Source organism: Typha latifolia, chromosome 3, assembly GCF_019914945.1.
Source record: "Typha latifolia isolate L0001 chromosome 3, TyphaL0001v2, whole genome shotgun sequence".
NCBI lineage: Eukaryota > Viridiplantae > Streptophyta > Magnoliopsida > Poales > Typhaceae > Typha > Typha latifolia.
Window position 1 is genome coordinate 2,840,094 of NC_133088.1, and position 19,186 is coordinate 2,859,279.

Consider the following 19,186-nt stretch of genomic DNA (forward strand, 5'->3'; position numbering starts at 1 on the left):
CCCTTAATACCCCCACCTTCGCTAAATTCTACACTTACACCGAAAAATTATGCGGAGGTTTCCATTCGGTCCAGTTCGTTCTTGGGGACGGAGAGTCTCCTCTCTGCCGAACTCCGGCGCCGTCGGGGACCCTCCAGAAACCCCCGTAATTCAAAAACTACCCCTCCCGCGACGGCCGCAGGACGATGCCCTACCGACGGCCGAGATCTTGCGGCAGCGGTCCGGGGTCGAGATTGTAAGATTTCTTTTCCGCTCTGCCATTGGGATCTGGAACCCTAGATTTGCAACTCATGGTCTATATCTGATTCCATTTGAAGGTGTTGGGCGGAAGAAGCGATGTGAGGAATGCTCCGTTGCGGCAGTTCTCGTCGTTACATGGGAGAGGTAATGATACGAATTAGCAAAATTGCCGCCTTTTTTTTAATCTCTAAGTTATTCTGGATTTATTGGATGCCTTACGTTAGTTAAGAGTGTACTCTTCGAATTCGTTAAATGAATTATTGGAAGAATCGTAGAAAAGCTATTTAGCGAAATAATCTTTAAAATTAAAGAGGATTTACATATGGAAGATCCATTTATAATTCTGTTTTATTTTATTATAGGAAATTTGGAATTCTTGGTAGTAGGAGAAACACGAAAATAGTTCAATATAATGTGCAAGATAAATCGGCACTAGAAAACCTCTTGCAAATCAATTTGTTTTGGTTAATCATAAAACTTAGTGTTTGGAAAGTTACCAATCCCACATTCAGTTCTTACAGGGTTTATGGTATCAACTTTTAACGTTACACTAAGTGATGCTATTGATAGCTATGTGATTAGATACTTATATTTTGGAGTAATATGAAATCTCTTAGAACCTGTAAAATGGAAAAGCAAAATTACCTTGCTGGAGAACTTTACTGGATTATCCAGTCATATGGCAATCTGATTCATATACTGTGTATTTGCGGTATTCAAATTGTTAGTTTTCTGAGCTAGATGGCTGACTTGGACTGAAATACTGGACAGATGATATTTCAATCGAGGAAGAAGTTGAAAAGAAGGCAGGATGGGTGTTGAAGTTTATCTTCATAGGAACTGCAGGACTTGTTGGTTACCAGTTCTTTCCTTATATGGGTATTGTACTCTGTGTAGAAAAAAAAAGCCTCTGTATTCACTATGAAGCATTAATATTAAAAAAATAAATCATAGTGGCCTTTTTATACTTGTAAAATCTGAACATGGTCATGTGTCAAGCTTTCAGGGGATAATCTACTGCAGCAATCAATCTCACTTTTACATGTCAAAGATCCTTTGTTCAAGAGAATGGGAGCATCCAGATTGGCTCGTTTTGCAGTTGATGGTATATAGCATCCTTTTAGAGTTTTAGTATGTTTTCTGTTCTTCTTGTCAATATAGACTTTTAGACTTTTACATTCCTAAGATCCTCTGTTCAAGAGAATGGGAGCGTCCAGATTGACTTGTTTTGCAGTTGATGATATATTGCATCCTTTAGAGTTTTAGTATGGTTTTTGTTCTTCTTTTCAATATGGACTTTTTGACTTTTACATATCTAAGATTCTTTGTTCAAGAGAATGGGGGCGTGCAGATTGACTCGTTTTACAGTTCATGGTATATTGCATCCTTTGGAGTTTTAGTGTGGTTTTTGTTCTTCTTTTCAATATGGACTTTTTGACTTTTACATATTTAAGATCCTTTGTTCAAGAGAACAGGGGCATCCAGGTTGATTCGTTTTGCAGTATGGTGTATTGCATCCTTTTAGAGTATTAATATGTTTTCTGTTCTTCTTGTCAGTATGGATACGTACTTTCTGCACTCTTACATGCTTTGGATTTTATTCAGTTGTATGAGAATATTATTTTAACCATACAAACTTCTCTCCTTATTATTAATACCTAAAAAGCGAAGTAGGTTCCATTTGATTGGATGAGCTCATAGGTTAGATGGATTCAGACAATATGGGGCTAACACTCCCCAATTAGTGACTCCAATAGCTCGCCAAATCACTCACTACCAACATGCTTACCCAATTACAAACTTCTCTCCTTGAAGAAGTGAGGCACTCAGTTTGCACTGATAATCCATGTTAAGATGTTTTCCTATTCTATATATTATAAAGGTAATGAACTTGCAGCTCATTTTTATTTAAGTTTGCAAATGAGCTTAAGATTTTCATTGAAAGAATTTCATTTTTTCCTAAATTTACAGATGAAAGGAGAATGAAGGTAGTAGACTTGGGAGGAGCTCAAGAACTTTTGACTATGCTGGAGGGTGCGAAAGATGATAAAACACGGAAAGAAGCTCTGAAAGCTCTTGTTGCTCTTTCTTACTCAGGTTAGTCCTGCAAGTTCTTGTGCAGTTACCTCTTACTTGCTTATTTGATGCCAGCATTAATATGAAAATTAGATTTTTGTGAACTGACAAGGATGTGGACATTCTATTGTGTGCTTTCTATTTGTTCTTGTACTCTCGGACTTAGTGAAGAAGGATCGCTAAAGCCAACCTGAAATTGTTGGGACAACGGGACTGCTTAGTGGTTGTGCACATCATTTCTTATCTGACCAAGCTAGCTTTCTAAGCTTAGTGCTTGTAGTGGTTCATATTTATATTTCGGGACTAGTCTTTGATCATAATTATTGTCACCGGTGTCATCTTAGTATGAGATATAATTGCTGAGTGATGTTTAAAGATGTGATCTTTCTAGAATTATCACAGCATCCTTGACTGTGTGCATCTAAATTGGGGATATCGCAGTCCACATTTATCACGAAAAAAGACAATTGGTTACTGTAACACATATTAGGTAATGTTGGGTGGTCAAGTTCAACCCAAAATGAATCAAGTTTGTCATTAGTGATGCACTCATGCAACTGGTGATGCTCCCTATCGGCAGCCCATGTATATTGGTTGCTTGGGATGAACATGATTGTGGTGACGATTGTACATTTATATCTACAGTGGTATAAAAAAAAAGAGACATATGAATGATTTATGTTGCTCTAATTAGTACATTTTCATTAGCTATATTACATAATTATTCTTGGCATTTCATGAGAAATGAGAATAAATTAAATGTTATATTTTGTTGACCTTTTAAATGAACTTTTTGAAAATAGTGAGATGCTTAGTTTTTTATGACGATCACAATACACTGAATGCCATGCTATTCTGGATATCTTTCTCAAACATGAGTATCATTGCCAACTAGGAATTACACAATTTCCCTAAATCTGCTTTTGTTGTCGAATGACCTTCTTATGGTAGAGAAAAAAAAATGTCAACAAAACATTGCCATTCTACCTGAAAGCAGATAATTTAAGACATGATTCAGCATTTCAGCTAAACTCATGCTGTTTCAAAATCTACCATATTTATGATGAAAAATAAGTTGACGAAATGCACGGAATTTGCAGATGGAGCTGCTGAATTCCTGGACCAGGCAGGTGCAGTTGCAATTGTTGATTCCATTTTAAATTCTTCAGAGTATCCTGAAATTGGAGCTTATAAGACTAGCCTCCTTAATAAGTTTCAAGAACTGAAGAATGATGCCGTTCAGCTGGAGGGAGAGATGAATTAACAGCCAATCAAGACCCAAAGCATTCACCTTCATGCATGAAACCTATTCTTGATTTGAATTTGAAGGACCTGTTTGACTATTCGATTTGTGTTTACCTGAAGTTGCTGTTATCTTTCTGCTCTGTATTGCAAAAGAGGTTTCTAAGCTGGGAGAGGAAGGTTGTAATGTGAGGTCATATTGATCACCTCATAATTTCTCGTGGCAACTGGTTCTCTTGACATTGAGGCTCGCTAAGCTGTTGTTATTGTGCTCGTATGGTTAAAGAGGCTCATATTCATATTTTATAAGTGTTCTCTGTTCAAATCTTGGCGGCTTCCATCAACAAGACCACAACCTACTACTGAGCTCTATCTTGCATTTGTAAAACCTAGCGGAAGCTGAAACAATTAATTTGGTCTGATAAAGCATGGATGTATGCTCTAGCAAATTAATGAGTAGACCAATCACATGTTCTGTAACTCAAATGACAGTGTAAATAACTAAATACAATAATATATTGCTCATACCTTACTTCCGGTATGTGAGATAAGAGCACAAGTAAATTTTAGATTCCATTTAAAGTGTGCCTTGTAGCATAATAAGAGCCACTGTAAATTGCCGCAAAGCCACAAGAATCAAATTTTGTTTCTCAAAATCAAAAGAAAATTCAACAAAAAGATTTATGTAGCTCATCCAACGAGAGACTGGCAGACCATCCCCAGATTTAATCAAGTAGATCTTACCTATATGGAGAAGCGAGAAGGTGGTATTGCTTTCAAATAAAAAATAAGTCCACGTCAAAATGCACAAAGGAAAACAAGCAAATGGGCTTTTAAGAAAGAAGCAGATAGTAAAAAAAAATCCAAGCAGTAAATTTATAAACATTTCCACTTTATTCCAAGTTTCAGCTTATTCCATCGCCCATGATTTGTTCCAGTTAAAACGTTTCTCAGTCTTTTTTCTCTTTCATTCACAATCAAGTGAAGCCTACGGAAGAGACTCTAAACCTAATTGCAGAGTACAAATCCCGAAAGATATAAAGAGTAGATATGTTCAATATTTAACTTTCTTCCTCATAATTTCTAGGATGAAAAAGTTTCTTCTATTAAGAATTTGTGCTTCTAACATCCCTATGTTGAAGTTGAAGGATTCATTCTCTTTTATTTTCTATGTTTTAGCTTTGAACTTTTCAACTTTTAGAGGCTTCACACATACTCTTGAGAGACTATTAATATTGTTAACATCATTCATGGCATTTGGAATCTAGTAATAACAAAGCAAAGTGAAAAGGAAAGCAAATCAAATAGAAACTAGACTACATAAACAAAACAAATAAGCATATGAGAAGATACTTAACAATTAACATACTGTCACGCCGGACACAAATCTCAGGTACATTTTTCACTTGACCATTGATGCTGTCATTATAGTCTCAAGTCTCAATATATATCCCCCTCAACGAAAACAGCAGAACTGAATGGGACTCAAAAGTTATCGATAGTGGGTAATCTGCAACAACATGTCAACAATGAAATGAACTGTCAGACAGATTGTTTATATCCATATAGGCAAACTCACTAAAAAAGTATAATGAAATAATTAGGTTGATGGGGGGAAGTAAATATTTTCTACTTCTTCACTAATTGCTGAACAGCATATGCACCTAGCTGTTCATTACAGAACCGCTATTCGGTGGTGCCACTGAGCTGGCCTAGGAAAATGTTCTCCAATAGTTCTCTGGTCATACATTCCTCCAGTTACAACAGTAAATATAGTCACTGTACGCCCAGTCCTCCATATTTTCTGCAGAGGTGAACGTCCAATTTTGCCACAAACAATTGCATGTACAAGAAAAGCAAATTTACAACAATGAGAGTCAAATTTATACCACTTCAAAAAAGAAAGATCTCGCAGAGTTTTACAAGCAATGTACCTTACACACACCTTTGAAACCCCAACCTTTTTTTTGGATCCACACCTTGGGGTTCTAAAAATCTCTTGTCATCCACAACATCATCCTCATCAACATCATTCTTTTCTATTAGTTCATCAACTGAAATAGTGGAATTCCATGCCTGAGACTCTCTATGAAGTTTGAACGCCTACAGAAAGAGAAAAATAGAATGATCGAAGCTTCATAGGTGATGAATACCTCATGATTTGCAATACTGAAGGTATCCTCGCCCCAAAAGCATAATAGATCACTTTTGGTGATTGACTATCATGTAAACGCAAGGATCACTATAATTATTATAAGCCAAATGTCCTGGTATGAGGGTAGAACCACCCACCAATTGAAGTCTGTTATCCTAAACCAAGCCCTTCAGAAATCCAGTTCTCAGTGAACCCATGATTAATTTGCATACCATGGAAACAGAATAAACATGAAAAGATATCCAGATATTCATGCAAGTGCTCTTTATTTACCTGCCATCACAAAATGGTCCTTTTCGAGTTGTTATATAGCAAAAGAAATGAATCACAAGTAGAAAAGATGGTAAAGAATTTACTCAGGCTTATGACTCACTTAGAGGCAGAACATATTATGTTGCAATAATGAAAATTTATAAATTATGTCTGATATTCACATGAGAAACTCTTATAATAGGATTCGAGACATACTTATGTTCAAAAGATGTAATTCGAAAGGTAAAAGTTATGGAGGCATATTAACAAACATCTAGAGTGCGTGCAAATATAACAACAACAGGACAGCATAAAAAATCCAGCACTGTCCGAAACCTTATTGTATACTGCTATTATAATATGCCAAAGTTGTCCCAATCCAATTAGAGAAACACTACGTTTTGATCACACCAAAATCAGACAACTTGTACTACTCCAAGATAAGAGAGCATATTTTCAAAGTTGGAATCGTTTCAAACCACGCAGGTGTTATAAACGAGAGACCAGGCACGGATTCCCTACATCTCTAAGCTTAGGAAACACCCGAGGTAAACCAACAGAAACTTGAGAATAAGACGGACGCAATGGATGTAGGAGGTTGATCCTTCTCTTGTTGTTTCGATCCACCATCCACGTGGATCCTTGACGTTGGTCACTATCAATGTCGGAGAGAAATTGCCCTCCAATTCCGCGACGCAGATCCACGCGGTGCGGTTTGTCTCGTCAAATCCCCTGTTTCAAGTTTTGGATCCAACACTCGTTGCCACGTGGATTACGCCTGCCCGTCCGATCGTATCTCGACGGCCGATTTCCCCCCACATTATTTTTCCATCGAATTCCAGTCAAACTACACGGTACGACGGTAGCAGCAATAAAAGTTTCAAAAGCACCCAAATAATATCGGATGGCGGTTTTAATAATTTCACTGCACGTTGGGGTGATTAGTTATTGGTACGAACCAAACTACTCTGATAATAGCGATTCATTTTGCATCTAAGCCCCTCAGTATTTTATTTTTCCCGATAGCAAAATTACATCTAGACCTACTAATATTACCCAGTATCATTTATATCTCAAAAGATAAAAAATAACACATAACACTAAGCTCCAAACTTGATTAGTTAATCTTAGATTTTTTTTAAAGAGTAAAATTAATTAGATATAAAAAAAATAAAAAAATATTTGGTTATTGAACTAGTTTAGAGATTTCTGAACTTAAAACAAACAAGGCATTAGATTTTTATAAGTTATTTTAAACTCGGTACAAGATTATGCCGTCAACAAAAATTAAAAGGAGGAGAAATTATAACAGATAAAGAGGAAGAAGAGAATTTACAATTAATATTACCATTAAACTTAGGATTAGGTAGAGAAAAATTTGAGAATGGAAAATAGCAGAAATTAAGAGAGATTGAGAATAATAACTATTAAGAGAGAAAAATATTAGAATAAGAGGAGCGGGAGATATTATAAATGTCTTGATATTTATTTGGAGTGAAAAATTAGGAAAATTTCAACACGAATGGGGACAAAAATAGTGGCATATTATTCACGTAGTAATTTTGAATGAAATTTTTTTTAATGGGGGATATATTTGAAATATTTGAATAATTCATAGGTTTTAAATGTAAATTAGCCTTTTTCAATTGGAAATGAAGAACTTAAAGGCGCACCCGTAAATAAGACATTTTAGAGGGGGATATATTGAAAAGAGCGCGTAATAATTTGTCACAGTTATTATAAAGTAACCACCCCATCAAAGTTCCCGATACCATCTTCCTTTGAGCAAGAGAAAGGAGAAACCTTTGCTTTTCTCCAATTCCACACAATTCGAACTCTTTTCTGGTTTTTAGTTTCTAGGGTTAGGGTTTCGATCATGCGGATCCACCCGATTCCCAAGAAGCTCCTCCGCCTCCCCCACGTCTTCGCCAAGGTCCTCGAGCTCCCCTTCGGCGCGGACTTCGAGGTCTCCGTCGAGGAGTACCCCGACGGCTTCCGCTTCACCGCCGCCTCCGGCAGCATCTCCGGCGAGGTCGGGGCCCACGCCATCGAGATCTGCCCCGGGGTGACGAAGGTCGTGGTCGGCGCCGAATGCGCCGGTGGAGAGGTGGCGCTCCAGCTCGACCGCTGGAGGTTCCGTCTCCCGCCGAGCACCCTTCCGGCGATGGCGACGGCGGCTTACGTGGACGGGGAGCTCGTCGTGATCGTTCCCAAGGGTGCGGGGGATGAGGAAGAAGAGGTTTTCGGAAGCAGGGGATTTGGTGGCGGAATTGGAAGGCTGGTGGCTGTACAGTAGTTACTGGCATCATTAGATGCTTTAATTACCGCAATTTGCAGTAATTCCTGCTTCCACGACAGCAAAAAATGGTACTCCTTTTTGCATTAAAAAAAAAAAAAAACTATGTCGTCAGTATTATTATCTGGTCCTAGTTTGTAATAAGTTATTGGCAAATAATTTATCCTGAACATTATACAATGGTGTTAAAAGCACAATAACCAGTGCTCTTCCTGGCGATGAAGTGATTGATTCCCTATAACATTTTGGTAGATTATGATAAAAAAAAGTTGGATGATTGATTGGGGGTGTGCACAACAGTCCAGTCACTAGACTAGAAGGGTTGATTCTTTGTCTCCTTTTCTCTTTTAAAGTAACAATGGAAGGATTAGTCTCTTAAGATATAGCTTATCACACTACATGAACAATATATAATATATATCAGGATTTAAATCACAACCCCTTCAAATTGTAACCTCAAAGAAGAAGAAGTAAAAGGAAGGAAGCCACATTATTTTAGACCGCAGGAAGCTTCCTACGAAGGAACGCAATGGATGCATATGTGGCCAAAATGGCCATGCATACGAAGAGGAGCCGTGATTCTCCCCCACAAATACTCTATAAATATTTTATAAAAACTTTCATAATCTTATCCAATGATAATGATTATTTTAAGACTAAATTTTTTTTAATGGACAAATTTATACCACATCATTTGTCCAGAATAATTATATGGAATTTATTAAAAAAACACTTTAGATTTTTTTTTTATTATTACCTTAAGACAATTACTATATAGATAAGTTAAATTAATTATAAATATAGAATGACTTTAATATTCTTAAAGTAATTTTTTTAAAGATTAAGCTAACTGGTATATGAGGAACTCAATCTAAAGGTCAAATTTTTGGTATTTTAATTATCTATTCTGTAAGCTACATGGTTGTTTTGTTGTCAAGTAAATATAAATTCAAATTATTTTTGAGACATTAAAAATAGAATAATAAATATCTAAGGTATGAAAATTAAACCAACCCAACCTACGGAGACAACTTCCAGAGCATTTGGTTAGGAATTGAGAAGAATGACAACTCCCTTTGTTGGCTAGCTAACACGGGGTGAACTCAGAGTTTTGGCTGCACTTGGATGGACGCCTACCATCCCTTTTTGTTGCAGCTTTGGCCTCTGAAATAAGAGGAGCTAGTCTTTTGTGATCGTTAATTTTTTTTTTAAAAAAATAAAAAGATAATAAAGGCAAAAATATATTGTTATTTTTTTTATCGATTTCCAATTATTGAAGAAATATTGAAATCAGTAACCATGAGATGATATGGTGCTGAGTTTATTTACATTGTTACTGTCGACCATTATTCTGAAGATAAGCTTCATTACAGCGAAATGGTGTGAGAGCTTAATAACCTCTTTTAATCTGATCAGAAATCGACGGTCAGGATGCTCACAGTAGTCGAAGTTGCGTAGAACTTACGTCGTCCTTGGCAAGGTCGGTTGCGTTGCTCCTAATCCTATAAATAGACACGCCCACCTCCCCGCCAACTCCCCCTGCCGTTTAGTGTCATAAAGTCCTCCTCATCTTCGATTCATCTTCACGACCGATTTCGTTCTCCTCTGGGGTTTTCTTCGATCTCCTGCAGCGACGGCGTTCTTCTCTTCGATCTCGTCCGGCTACGGCGTCTGTTTGATCTCTTTTGATCCGATCAAGAAATCCCGGATTTGAGGATCATCGTCGTCAAATAGCAAGCGAAGGAGGCGTCGTTTTGATATCTGTTCGATTCTTGCTGCTCTAATCGGAGCCGCTCTTTGTATTGGCCTTTTGTATTATCTGTTTGCTGAAAGATTTGAACCTTATGGCTGTGTATTATAAATTTAAGAGTGCAAAAATTTATGACTCTATTCTCATCACTGAGCCATACATATCTATTGCGAATCTGAAAGAGAGAATATTTAGCTCCAAGAAACTTTGGGGTGGTAAGGATTTTGACCTCGTGGTCTCTAACGCGCAGAGTAATGAAGGTCTGTTTTTCAGTTAACTTGCGTCTGCCCTAGTTTGTGCGATTGGCAATGTGAGGTTTGGGCGATTTTGCTTGTGAGAGTGTTAATTGTAGCCAAGAGCCAAGGGCATTAGGGTTCCGGTTTTTTTTCCTTCTTAAAGTTGTTTGGTTTTATCCTGGTGATGTAATGTATCTTTTGTCAAATTTTCAGAATATGTAGATGAAAAAGCAATGATACCAAGAAATACATCTGTATTGATTCGGCGAGTTCCTGGACTTCCTCTAAAGACTATCGTTGCCGAATCCAAAAAGTACTTTTCCCACTTGAGTCTTGAATAATTTACTTTCTTTAGCTTCTGTTGTTTTGCTAATGTACCTAATTAGTACATATGCTCAATTTCTTAGTTATCCCTAATTCAATTTCCTCCTACATGTGCTTGGAGAGTGGATATGCATTTTCCCATAGTAGTGGTAATGGTAACGGCTGATAGTTGCATTATAAAACATTTGTACCGAAATATTGAGATTGTGCATCTTCTCTGCAGGATGGAAGTTTTAGAAGATAGTTCGCAAGGTCATTCGGTGCCGAATAGCACACTTCTTGATCAATCTTCTTCCATGAAACTTGTAAGCTTCATTAGTTTTCCATGTTCTAGAAGTTGTGGGATAAAGTTGTTCTTTATTGTTTAGTCTATTTTATGTATTGGAAGAATGATACATTGTACATTTGCACTAAATATTGCAGTATGAGCAGTCAAATTTTGATGACTTTGGGGAAGATCTGTTTGCTATTCCTGAGGTGGCACCTGAGCAGACAAAAAATCCGGTGCTGAATATATCAACAGTAGATAAGGCTGAAGAGGATATGAAGATTAACGCATTAGTTAATACACCTGCTATTGACTGGCAATGGTTAAAATTTTCACCCTTCTCTTGTCTTATATCAAACTTGTTATAATTGATTCTGTATTTATTTTTGGTAGTTCTTCTGATGTTATTACATCAGAAGGAAAAAACGGAGATAGAAGAGTCCTGTGACTGTTATATTTTCTTGATTTATACTGCAGTCAAACAATGGATACTTCTGGATCTGGAAGAGGCTTTCAGCAGTTCCCAACGGAGACTCAGCATGGTATTGGCAACCTTTAAAACACTAATCTTGCATTTAAATTTGTATCTTGATTATGTTTAATCACTTGTCTACCATATGTTCTTTTTAATTAAACCATACAATTTTGTAAGAAGTATATTATTTTCCCTCAAGTAGTATGACAGTGCATTTATTAGATCTACCCTGGATTATGTAACTTATAGAGCTCTGTGACCAAATTGCTGCTGTACCTAATTTAACTTGATTTAGCTTCATACACAACACTATCATAACTTTGAGCATATACCATATGCTTACAGATATGTGAATATTAGAAGACAATTCTTCACGACTCATTTAACATGTTGAAACTGAAAACTGTACATATTATTTTTCCCTGATTATATTCTTCCATTTGGCTAGGTTTTGTAAGTTTGTAACTAACCAATTTGCTTAATTGAAGGTCGTGGTGGACTACAAAGCAGAAGACCTCCTCCAGGTTATGTCTGCCATAGATGTAAAGTGCCAGGTATGTTGATTTATTATGGTGTTCCACAAGAACCTCCCTTTATTTACTTTTCAGCTTTTCCTTCGCAAGCATCATTAGCTACATTACGATACCATTTATATGTTTCTTTCCAGGTCATTTTATTCAGCATTGCCCTACTAATGGTGACCCGGCTTTTGACATCAAAAGAATGAAAGCTCCAACTGGCATTCAACAGTCCATGCTGATGGCACATCCAAATGGCTCCTATATGCTACCAAGCGGTGCTGTTGCTGTTTTAACTCCAAATGAGTATGTATAGTAATTCAGCATGCATCTTCTTCTTTTTTTTTCTTTTTTTTTTTGGCAGGTTTTTCTGATTAGGATGTGATAACTCAATACATCTTGTTGGTTTGTGTAGAGCTGCCTTTGATAAGGAAATTGAGGGGTTGCCCACTTCTTGTTCTATCAGTGACCTGCCGGTGGAACTGTGCTGTCCATTGTGCAAAAGTGTAATGAGAGATGCTGCGTTGACTAGCAAGTGCTGTTTTAGTAGTTTTTGTGACAAATGTAAGTGGCTTAATTATTGAAACTTCTATTCCATGCACATATTTTAAATATTGCTGGTATGTAAAGACATGTCTTTACTCCTACACTTACACATGCATATTGGTTCAACCGGGCATATGATTATATTTTTTGAAAGGAGGTTAATGGTAAAAATCAGTAACAGACCATCAAAATTTAGTAATTGCTCCATTGATTTTGATCGGTTTACTGAGCATCATAAAGATAAAAAAAAACTTCCATTGCATTTAATGGAGAGTCAATTGTGCTTTTTTGCTCCATTTCAATATTATTTTAGAAGCATAATTTGGTTTTACTAGATTATTAGGTACTGGATCTGCAAATTATCCTTCTCATTATACATGTTGTTTCATCTGTGTGCCAAACTCCTGTTTATCTTTCCTTTTACTCTAGCTTTGATGCTGCCGACTTGCTGATATCCTACTTTATTTGACTCAGGCATTAGAGACTACCTTATTTCGAAGTCGATGTGCTTATGTGGTGCCACAGATATGCTAGCAGATGACCTTATTCCTAATAAAACACTTAGAGAGACAATCGATCATATGCTGGTGTCAAGAAGTATAAGCAAGTCCAGTAGCTCAGATAATGCTGGAAGCCGGTCGCAAGTTCAAGGTATGATAATGTCCTCTGGTGCATCTAGCTATTCTTCTTCTTTAATTGACTTTGTATAACTCTGAATTTTTTCTCTTTCAGATGCCAAATCTACTAGTCATGTTGAACCCAAAAATGCTTCTCCCACTCTTTCTGCAGCTTCCAAAGAGGAATTGAAGCGATCTCCTGTTGAGATTAGCACAAGTAATAAAGGAGATGGTGAAATTACAACAGAAAGTAATCATGCAAAGCAATCACAAAAGAAAGCTGCAGAACATGTTGACTTGCTTGAGGCATCGTCACAACCAAGGAGTGGAAAGGAATCAACATTGCAACATAGTGGACCAACTCCCGGAGTTGTCCAGGGAAAGGTTCTCTGCAGTGAGCAAGGTGGGTAACTTTCAGCAGCATTTGGTTTTCATTGACTGTTTGAACAGACTAAGTACTGTGTTTCCTAGTGTTTAACATTATATTTACTGTTTCTATGTTTTTCTTTAGCAGTAAAGAGGAAGAAAAAGGGAAGGACAAGCTTGGATGGAAATGGTTAGTTCATTTACTTTTTAAGCTTTATTTCCAGTACTTATTTAAATAGAGCACGGCCACAGGACATGAAACGTAGTAAAACAGCTCGCAACGAGTTTTTCCTCTTTGCTTCCTGATGTCTTGTGGATATTCATGTCGACCTCTTTGTGACTGTTTTACAACCCTTTCTTTTGTCTTTGCAGTTGTCAACATGCTATCCCCAGGCTTTGCAGATAGTTGTGCTGGTCACCCACTTCTTCCTGCATTTTACAACCCCTATTGGCCTTGTGGTGGGATGCCTGGCAGTATTGATTCTTACATGTCTCAATTTATGGGTAGCATGCCTTACATGGGTTATCTACCTGGAGCCTTTGATGCGTGGTCACAATTTGGAGCACAAATGAATTTACCTGTTCCTCAGAGGTACAAATAGTTATGATTTTATGTTACAAAATTCAGGAGAATTACTTGCTTTCTTCATTTTTGATAATGTTTGTCGAAATGTTGGTTAAATCTATTTTTTTCTTTTGATAAAGCCAAGTACAAAGCATGTCATCCAGTATGTAGGATGATTTGTGTCATTCACTGTTGCATATCCTCTTCAGTCTGTACTTGATTATAAGTTGAATTCTTTCCAGATTTCTTTTTAGTTTTCTTGCTTAACTCATGGTGCTTGTTTATATGGCAGGGAGAGTTCCATTGATAATGGGAAAATTACTAGGCAAGTTATGCGGAGTAGTTCAGAGGCATCTCAAGCAAAATTGAAACTTGTATGTTGTACTGTCGTTATCTATTCACCTATCTCTGTTGTTGTTATTACTGTTTGGTATTCACTGTAGATAAGTCTGTAGAGATTGATCTACATATTTCTGGTTTCTAGGAGGAAAAATGGCTACTGTTGTTAAATCATTGTGAATGAAGAAGTTTTGTATCAGCAGGCTTTGGTAGCATATGTGAATTTATCTCTTATTCATTGTATCTACCAAAATTTGTATTTTTAAGTATATTTCTAATCTTTCATCACGCACCCCTATTGCAATATTTTGGTCCAATTGGTAATCTGCAATATTCTTACTGATTAATGTCATCATGGTTGTTATGTGTAGTATTCTGATTGTGTTGCTTCAAAAACTGCATGATAGAGTATTTTTTGGCATATTTACCTCTTTGTATTATTTCGAGTAAATTAGTATTGTCTTTGTTATTTTTGTTAGATCCTGACGGTAGAATCCTTAACTGCTGTAGGGGGTAACAACTCAAACAGCAACTACTGAATCTAAACAGTCCAACCAGGTCGAGAGGTTCAAAAATTCCTGTTGCGAGTCCACTCAGGGGTTTAGCAAACAAAATGCCGCAGCTTATAAGGATCTTGATGTTTCTACATGGTCTAGGAGGAGAGAAAGAAGACCTGACTTGAGGCTGAAGAGCAGCATGTCCTCGCGGGCCAGAGCTTCCCCTGATTCTTCTGTCAAGAGGGACAAGGACTGCAACAAAAGGAAGAGAGATATTAATTATTCTGTGAGGTTGAATAGACATGAGGCCACACCTAATGAACAATGGATGGCCGGGAATAGGAAGGCAAGCTACAGTGACTCCGGTGAGGGAGATGAACGCCATTTCAAGAGAAGGTGGTGAAGCCGGGAAGCACCCAGCATTGCTACATAGGCATGAAGCCACAAGCTTGAAGAGGATGTCATTACTCACTCAATGAGGAGGTAGAGCTGTCAAGAATTCAAAACATGGGAAGGGAGAGGATGGAAATTTTGCTTGTATACAGATGTCCCAATATTTTGGGCTTTGCTGGATGTTGATGTAAATTAAGTTTCAATTGTAATTAAATGTAATAATGAAGCAGTTCATGCTCATTTTAAATTCTTGATTTCAATGGAAATGGGAATTGCAGGCCAATACAAAATAGTTTTGCAATTGTTTACTCTTCTTTTTTTCATATCCATTTTGGCAGTTCATTAATGTGTCGTCAGTTCCATTGGACTGCTGCAACTGGATTAGTGCCAATCAAGAGGCAATCTATATAGTGTTCACATGTAAGATTAGATAGCATGTTGGAGTGCACGGGTGGACTTTCTCTTATGTTCTTCAAATATTAAGTAGCAGTTTCATAATAGAGAATATAAAATTATTGGAAATTTTATATAATTGCCGTCAAAAAACTCTCAAAATATCATAATAACCGCTATATTCTTGAAAATATCATAATTATCACCAAACCTATTGAACAGTTTCAAAAATATCATTCCTCCAATTAAATTTAATTAATTACGATGGAAACTAAATTATTTTGTTTTTGTATAAATTATTTAAAATAGCTTTAAAGTCCGTATAATGTTTCCGACACACACTATAGTATAAGAATAGAAATATTTTATTTTATTTTTGTAAGAAAGGAGTCCGTCCACCGGTCCACGAAGATACTTTAATTATTTATATGTATCTATTTATTAAGAATATTTTATAATATTCTGTGGTAAATCAACTATAATGACAATTTTAAAATAGTCAAAAGAATTTATTAATCAATTATGATATTTTAAAAGTTTATCGGTGGCAATTACATAAAAAATTAAATAATATATCACATCTACAGTCTACCAGATTACCTCTGAATAATTATCGATTGATGCCAGCATCCTATTGCAAACTACGTGTCTCAGAACCAACAAAAGGTGGAATAAATAAATAAAAAACACGTGTTCTCTCCAAGCTCTTCTATAAATACGAAACACATTTCCCTACTAAAACCAACCAAATCCAATCTCTTTCCCCAATCTCGTCCATCTACACACTCGATACTCGAAGACCTTCGCCATGCCCGTCGCCGAAGGCGTATGCCTCCACCACATCGCGCGGGAAACGTCCGACGTGAAACGCCTCGCCGCCTTCTACCAGGAGGTCCAACCGTCTCCCCCCTTTTCGAAGCCACCCCTGATCGTAACTTTATTTTACAACCACGTCCTTCTCTTTCTTTTTTTCTTTCTTTTTTTTCATTCATCAGGTCCTTGGCTTCGAGCAAATTGAGTCCCCCAAGTTTGGGGATTTCCAAGTGGTTTGGCTCCGCCTACCCCCTTCCTTATCGCTCCACCTCATCGAGCGGGACCCGCAGTCGAAGCTCCCCGTGAGTCCCTACGCCGCCTCATCCGCCGGCGCAGCCGTCGTCGCGGATCCCAGTGGGCTTCCCAGGGGCCACCACTTGTGCTTCGCACTCTCCAATTATGACGCCGTTGTCCGTACCCTAAAGGTGCTTCTTTTATTGCTGATCTATTAATTTGTCTCTTGCAGATGAGGTGATTGTGTGTTTGAGTGAGTGTTTTTTAAATGTTTTTGTAGGAGAAAGGGATCGAAACGTTTGAAAAGACGCAGCCAAATGGGAAGACGAAGCAGACGTTCTTCTTCGATCCTGATGGTGAGTGTTTCTTACGCTCTGTTGTACTTCTTTTTGTGTGGTTTTCTGATTGTTGGAGTCCTATTTGAAAGAATTTATTTGGACAAGTTGACGTTTTGTTGGTTGATTCCAATTTTTAGAAGAATTTATAAAGTCCGTAAATCTTGTACTTGTGGATTTCAAATGCTTAAATTGGCTAAAGGAGCTTCTTTTGGTTTTGGAGGAGGAGGAAGCATGATATGTCGAAATGGGAATATTCGAGGTTAGTATAGAAAAATGTAAATGTTCTTATGCAAGCTTTAGTACATTGAATTGTAGACAAGGACTCCAACTAATCATTAACTTCCAACAAGTGGAGATGGGTCTCAGAGTTGGTTGTATTTGATTGTTTATGTTCCTGTGACAATATCAAAGTGGTTTTCAAGACAGCAACTGAGAATGGAATGTATGAAGATTAGCAAAGGTGGAAAGCTATTCTAGATTTTTCCTTAATCTCAAGAAGCAAAGGACTTAAGAAATTGGAATCCATGTAAGTGTTTCACAGAAGGGTTGGAAGAAGAGGGAAAAGAATATCCTAAGAAATGAACCTTCATAAGATGACGTTAGAAAGGACCTACTAATGCTTTGGTTTGCAGTGGAGAACATTTGGCTTGAATGGAATTTCATATTATCTTGAGACAGTGGCAAATGGTGATAAGCTGATCCGCTCTGGTTTCTGCGGTGACAAAAACTGATCATCGCGGACAGCACAAACCTTGATTGATGCATGGCATGACTCAATAGCACTATTGATAAACATGGTTAACTTAATATGAAGAAATGAATGGTCTAATTGATCAGCTTGCTTGTAGAAGAGAAATATAATGTTAGTCGGCATACTTGTTAACAAAGTGAATTGGTATTGATACTATTAGAGACAAAATAGTGTTGCAAGGGAACTTAAGGTATGCATTTTAGTGGCAAATTTGCATAATACGGGAAGGCAACGGGAAAAGGTCCATTGGGAGCCCTTGAGCACCACTGGGTGTTGTGTTATACTGAAGAATCCTTATCTTACTTATTATCTGGAAAAGCAATAACATTCTATGATGGGGGGGAAAGAATTAACATGCTCACAGTTGACCAGGATAACTTTTAAGTTTGAACAAATGGGCAATATTAGGCAATAGATATAGCAATATCTGCTTTCATATTTATTGTAAGAATACCCAAAAATTTAGTTGCTTGGCATGGTAGACCAGCATAGCCTTTGCTTCATTGGCCAGGCGAGATTGCCTCTTGAAACTTGAATGCAGTTCATGAGGCTGGGTCCAATGGGAGCCTTTGCATGGCGAAGTTATCTCCTATGAATAATTCATGGTAGTCTTAATAGCTTCATTGTTTGGACTCTAACAGTAGGAGCTGCAACCTTCTTAAATTTTCACTATCATTATTACTGTAATTTGTAGATTATCTAGTTATGCAGTTTGACCTTATGATTGGAGGAGCAAGCCTTCGAAGATCTTCTCAGGAGGAAACATGTTAACTTTTTAAACTAACTTGGAATTAACTTTGTGAATCTGAGAACACTCTGCATGTTATCTGTTCACTTTTATACTGTGTGGTCACCGAAATCTCTATCTATTTCTCTGTTTGCAGGTAATGGCATAGAAATTGGGAACTGGGTAGCCATATAAGGAGTCAAGAAAAGGACCATGCTCCATAAATAACATGGAACTCTTCTTGTTCCCTGGGAGTTTGTAAATGCTCTGAAGTGTAGGAAAGTTATCATAATTTATGTCTTGTCTCATGTTTGTGCACTTAAAACTTATTGCATATGTAATTACTTAAAATTTAAATGTTGGTTTAAAAGCTAAGGGCTTCCTCTCTCTTTTCCCTGCAAATTTGAGTGCCCTCAACGCTTGGAATATCTTCTTTTTCTTTTTCTTTTTGTGAACAAAGCTTGGAATGTTGGAAATTGAATCTGCCTCTCTGGCTCTGGCTCTGGCTCTAAGTGCACAATCTCAGGTTCTCTACCGGTTGATCCAGTTTTGTCTAACTATCTATAAAACCACGCTATACCATATTGGATAAATATTTGGGTTTAAATATGGTTTAACTGTAAACTTTTTTTTTTTTTGAAAAGAAATATATACTTATCAATATTTCTTTTAAGAAAACTTAACAAATAATTATATGTAGATTTTTGAAACTATTATTTCTTTTTTACATACCTTTTAATTTTTATTAACCTATACTCTTAAATTATTGAAAATA

General features: G+C 37.0%; 4 protein-coding genes and 1 long non-coding RNA gene across 13 annotated transcripts; 4 read left to right on the forward strand and 1 right to left on the reverse strand.

The window, feature by feature from the left end:
- The first annotated feature begins 24 nt into the window (after positions 1-24).
- LOC140785138 (uncharacterized) lies at positions 25-3,867 on the forward strand. Its single transcript, XM_073132893.1, has 6 exons — positions 25-235; positions 318-384; positions 1,012-1,119; positions 1,247-1,345; positions 2,212-2,337; positions 3,417-3,867. The coding sequence occupies exons 1-6, from the start codon at positions 50-52 to the stop codon at positions 3,578-3,580; spliced, it is 750 nt and encodes a 249-aa protein (XP_072988994.1). The 5' UTR covers positions 25-49; the 3' UTR covers positions 3,581-3,867.
- LOC140785139 (uncharacterized) lies at positions 3,170-6,664 on the reverse strand. Of its 5 annotated transcripts, none has more exons than XR_012108391.1 (3): positions 6,445-6,663; positions 5,493-5,986; positions 3,170-5,362 (listed from the first exon to the last, which is right to left on the reverse strand). It is a non-coding gene; the product is annotated as an uncharacterized lncRNA (long non-coding RNA). The 5 variants fall into 5 exon arrangements; XR_012108390.1 differs by having other exon boundaries at positions 6,302-6,662; XR_012108389.1 differs by having other exon boundaries at positions 3,170-5,068; positions 5,192-5,362; positions 5,493-6,660.
- Positions 6,665-7,717: 1,053 nt separating this feature from the next.
- Positions 7,718-8,441, forward strand: LOC140785049 (uncharacterized). Its single transcript, XM_073132750.1, has one exon. The coding sequence runs from the start codon at positions 7,842-7,844 to the stop codon at positions 8,259-8,261; it is 420 nt and encodes a 139-aa protein (XP_072988851.1). The 5' UTR covers positions 7,718-7,841; the 3' UTR covers positions 8,262-8,441.
- A 1,361-nt stretch (positions 8,442-9,802) lies between these two features.
- Positions 9,803-15,445, forward strand: LOC140785162 (E3 ubiquitin ligase PQT3-like). Of its 2 annotated transcripts, none has more exons than XM_073132923.1 (14): positions 9,803-10,271; positions 10,461-10,560; positions 10,795-10,876; positions 10,995-11,161; positions 11,317-11,381; positions 11,803-11,868; positions 11,982-12,138; positions 12,248-12,396; positions 12,853-13,029; positions 13,111-13,398; positions 13,507-13,551; positions 13,734-13,953; positions 14,219-14,300; positions 14,776-15,445. In XM_073132923.1, exons 1-14 carry the CDS (start codon positions 10,106-10,108, stop codon positions 15,163-15,165), a joined length of 2,154 nt encoding a protein of 717 aa, XP_072989024.1. In that variant the 5' UTR covers positions 9,803-10,105; the 3' UTR covers positions 15,166-15,445. The 2 variants fall into 2 exon arrangements, with proteins under 2 accessions (XP_072989024.1, XP_072989025.1); XM_073132924.1 differs by having other exon boundaries at positions 13,510-13,551.
- An 837-nt stretch (positions 15,446-16,282) lies between these two features.
- Positions 16,283-18,813, forward strand: LOC140783397 (uncharacterized). Of its 4 annotated transcripts, none has more exons than XM_073130276.1 (5): positions 16,283-16,440; positions 16,544-16,786; positions 16,876-16,951; positions 17,133-17,192; positions 18,569-18,813. In XM_073130276.1, the coding sequence occupies exons 1-5, from the start codon at positions 16,357-16,359 to the stop codon at positions 18,604-18,606; spliced, it is 501 nt and encodes a 166-aa protein (XP_072986377.1). In that variant the 5' UTR covers positions 16,283-16,356; the 3' UTR covers positions 18,607-18,813. The 4 variants fall into 4 exon arrangements, with proteins under 4 accessions (XP_072986377.1, XP_072986379.1, XP_072986378.1 ...); XM_073130278.1 differs by having other exon boundaries at positions 17,154-17,192; XM_073130277.1 differs by having other exon boundaries at positions 17,071-17,192; positions 18,569-18,786.
- Positions 18,814-19,186: the final 373 nt, after the last annotated feature.

Coding starts and splice junctions, on each gene's coding strand:
- LOC140785138 (XM_073132893.1), top strand. CDS start 50: ATGCGGAGGTTTCCATTCGGTCCAGTTCGTTCTTGGGGACGGAGAGTC. Junction 385..1,011: donor CTCGTCGTTACATGGGAGAG/GTAATGATACGA, acceptor AATACTGGACAG/ATGATATTTCAATCGAGGAA. Junction 2,338..3,416: donor TGTTGCTCTTTCTTACTCAG/GTTAGTCCTGCA, acceptor CGGAATTTGCAG/ATGGAGCTGCTGAATTCCTG.
- LOC140785049 (XM_073132750.1), top strand. CDS start 7,842: ATGCGGATCCACCCGATTCCCAAGAAGCTCCTCCGCCTCCCCCACGTC.
- LOC140785162 (XM_073132923.1), top strand. CDS start 10,106: ATGGCTGTGTATTATAAATTTAAGAGTGCAAAAATTTATGACTCTATT. Junction 10,561..10,794: donor ATCGTTGCCGAATCCAAAAA/GTACTTTTCCCA, acceptor TCTTCTCTGCAG/GATGGAAGTTTTAGAAGATA. Junction 12,397..12,852: donor TAGTAGTTTTTGTGACAAAT/GTAAGTGGCTTA, acceptor TATTTGACTCAG/GCATTAGAGACTACCTTATT.
- LOC140783397 (XM_073130276.1), top strand. CDS start 16,357: ATGCCCGTCGCCGAAGGCGTATGCCTCCACCACATCGCGCGGGAAACG. Junction 16,787..16,875: donor CCGTTGTCCGTACCCTAAAG/GTGCTTCTTTTA, acceptor ATGTTTTTGTAG/GAGAAAGGGATCGAAACGTT. Junction 16,952..17,132: donor GTTCTTCTTCGATCCTGATG/GTGAGTGTTTCT, acceptor AATTGGCTAAAG/GAGCTTCTTTTGGTTTTGGA.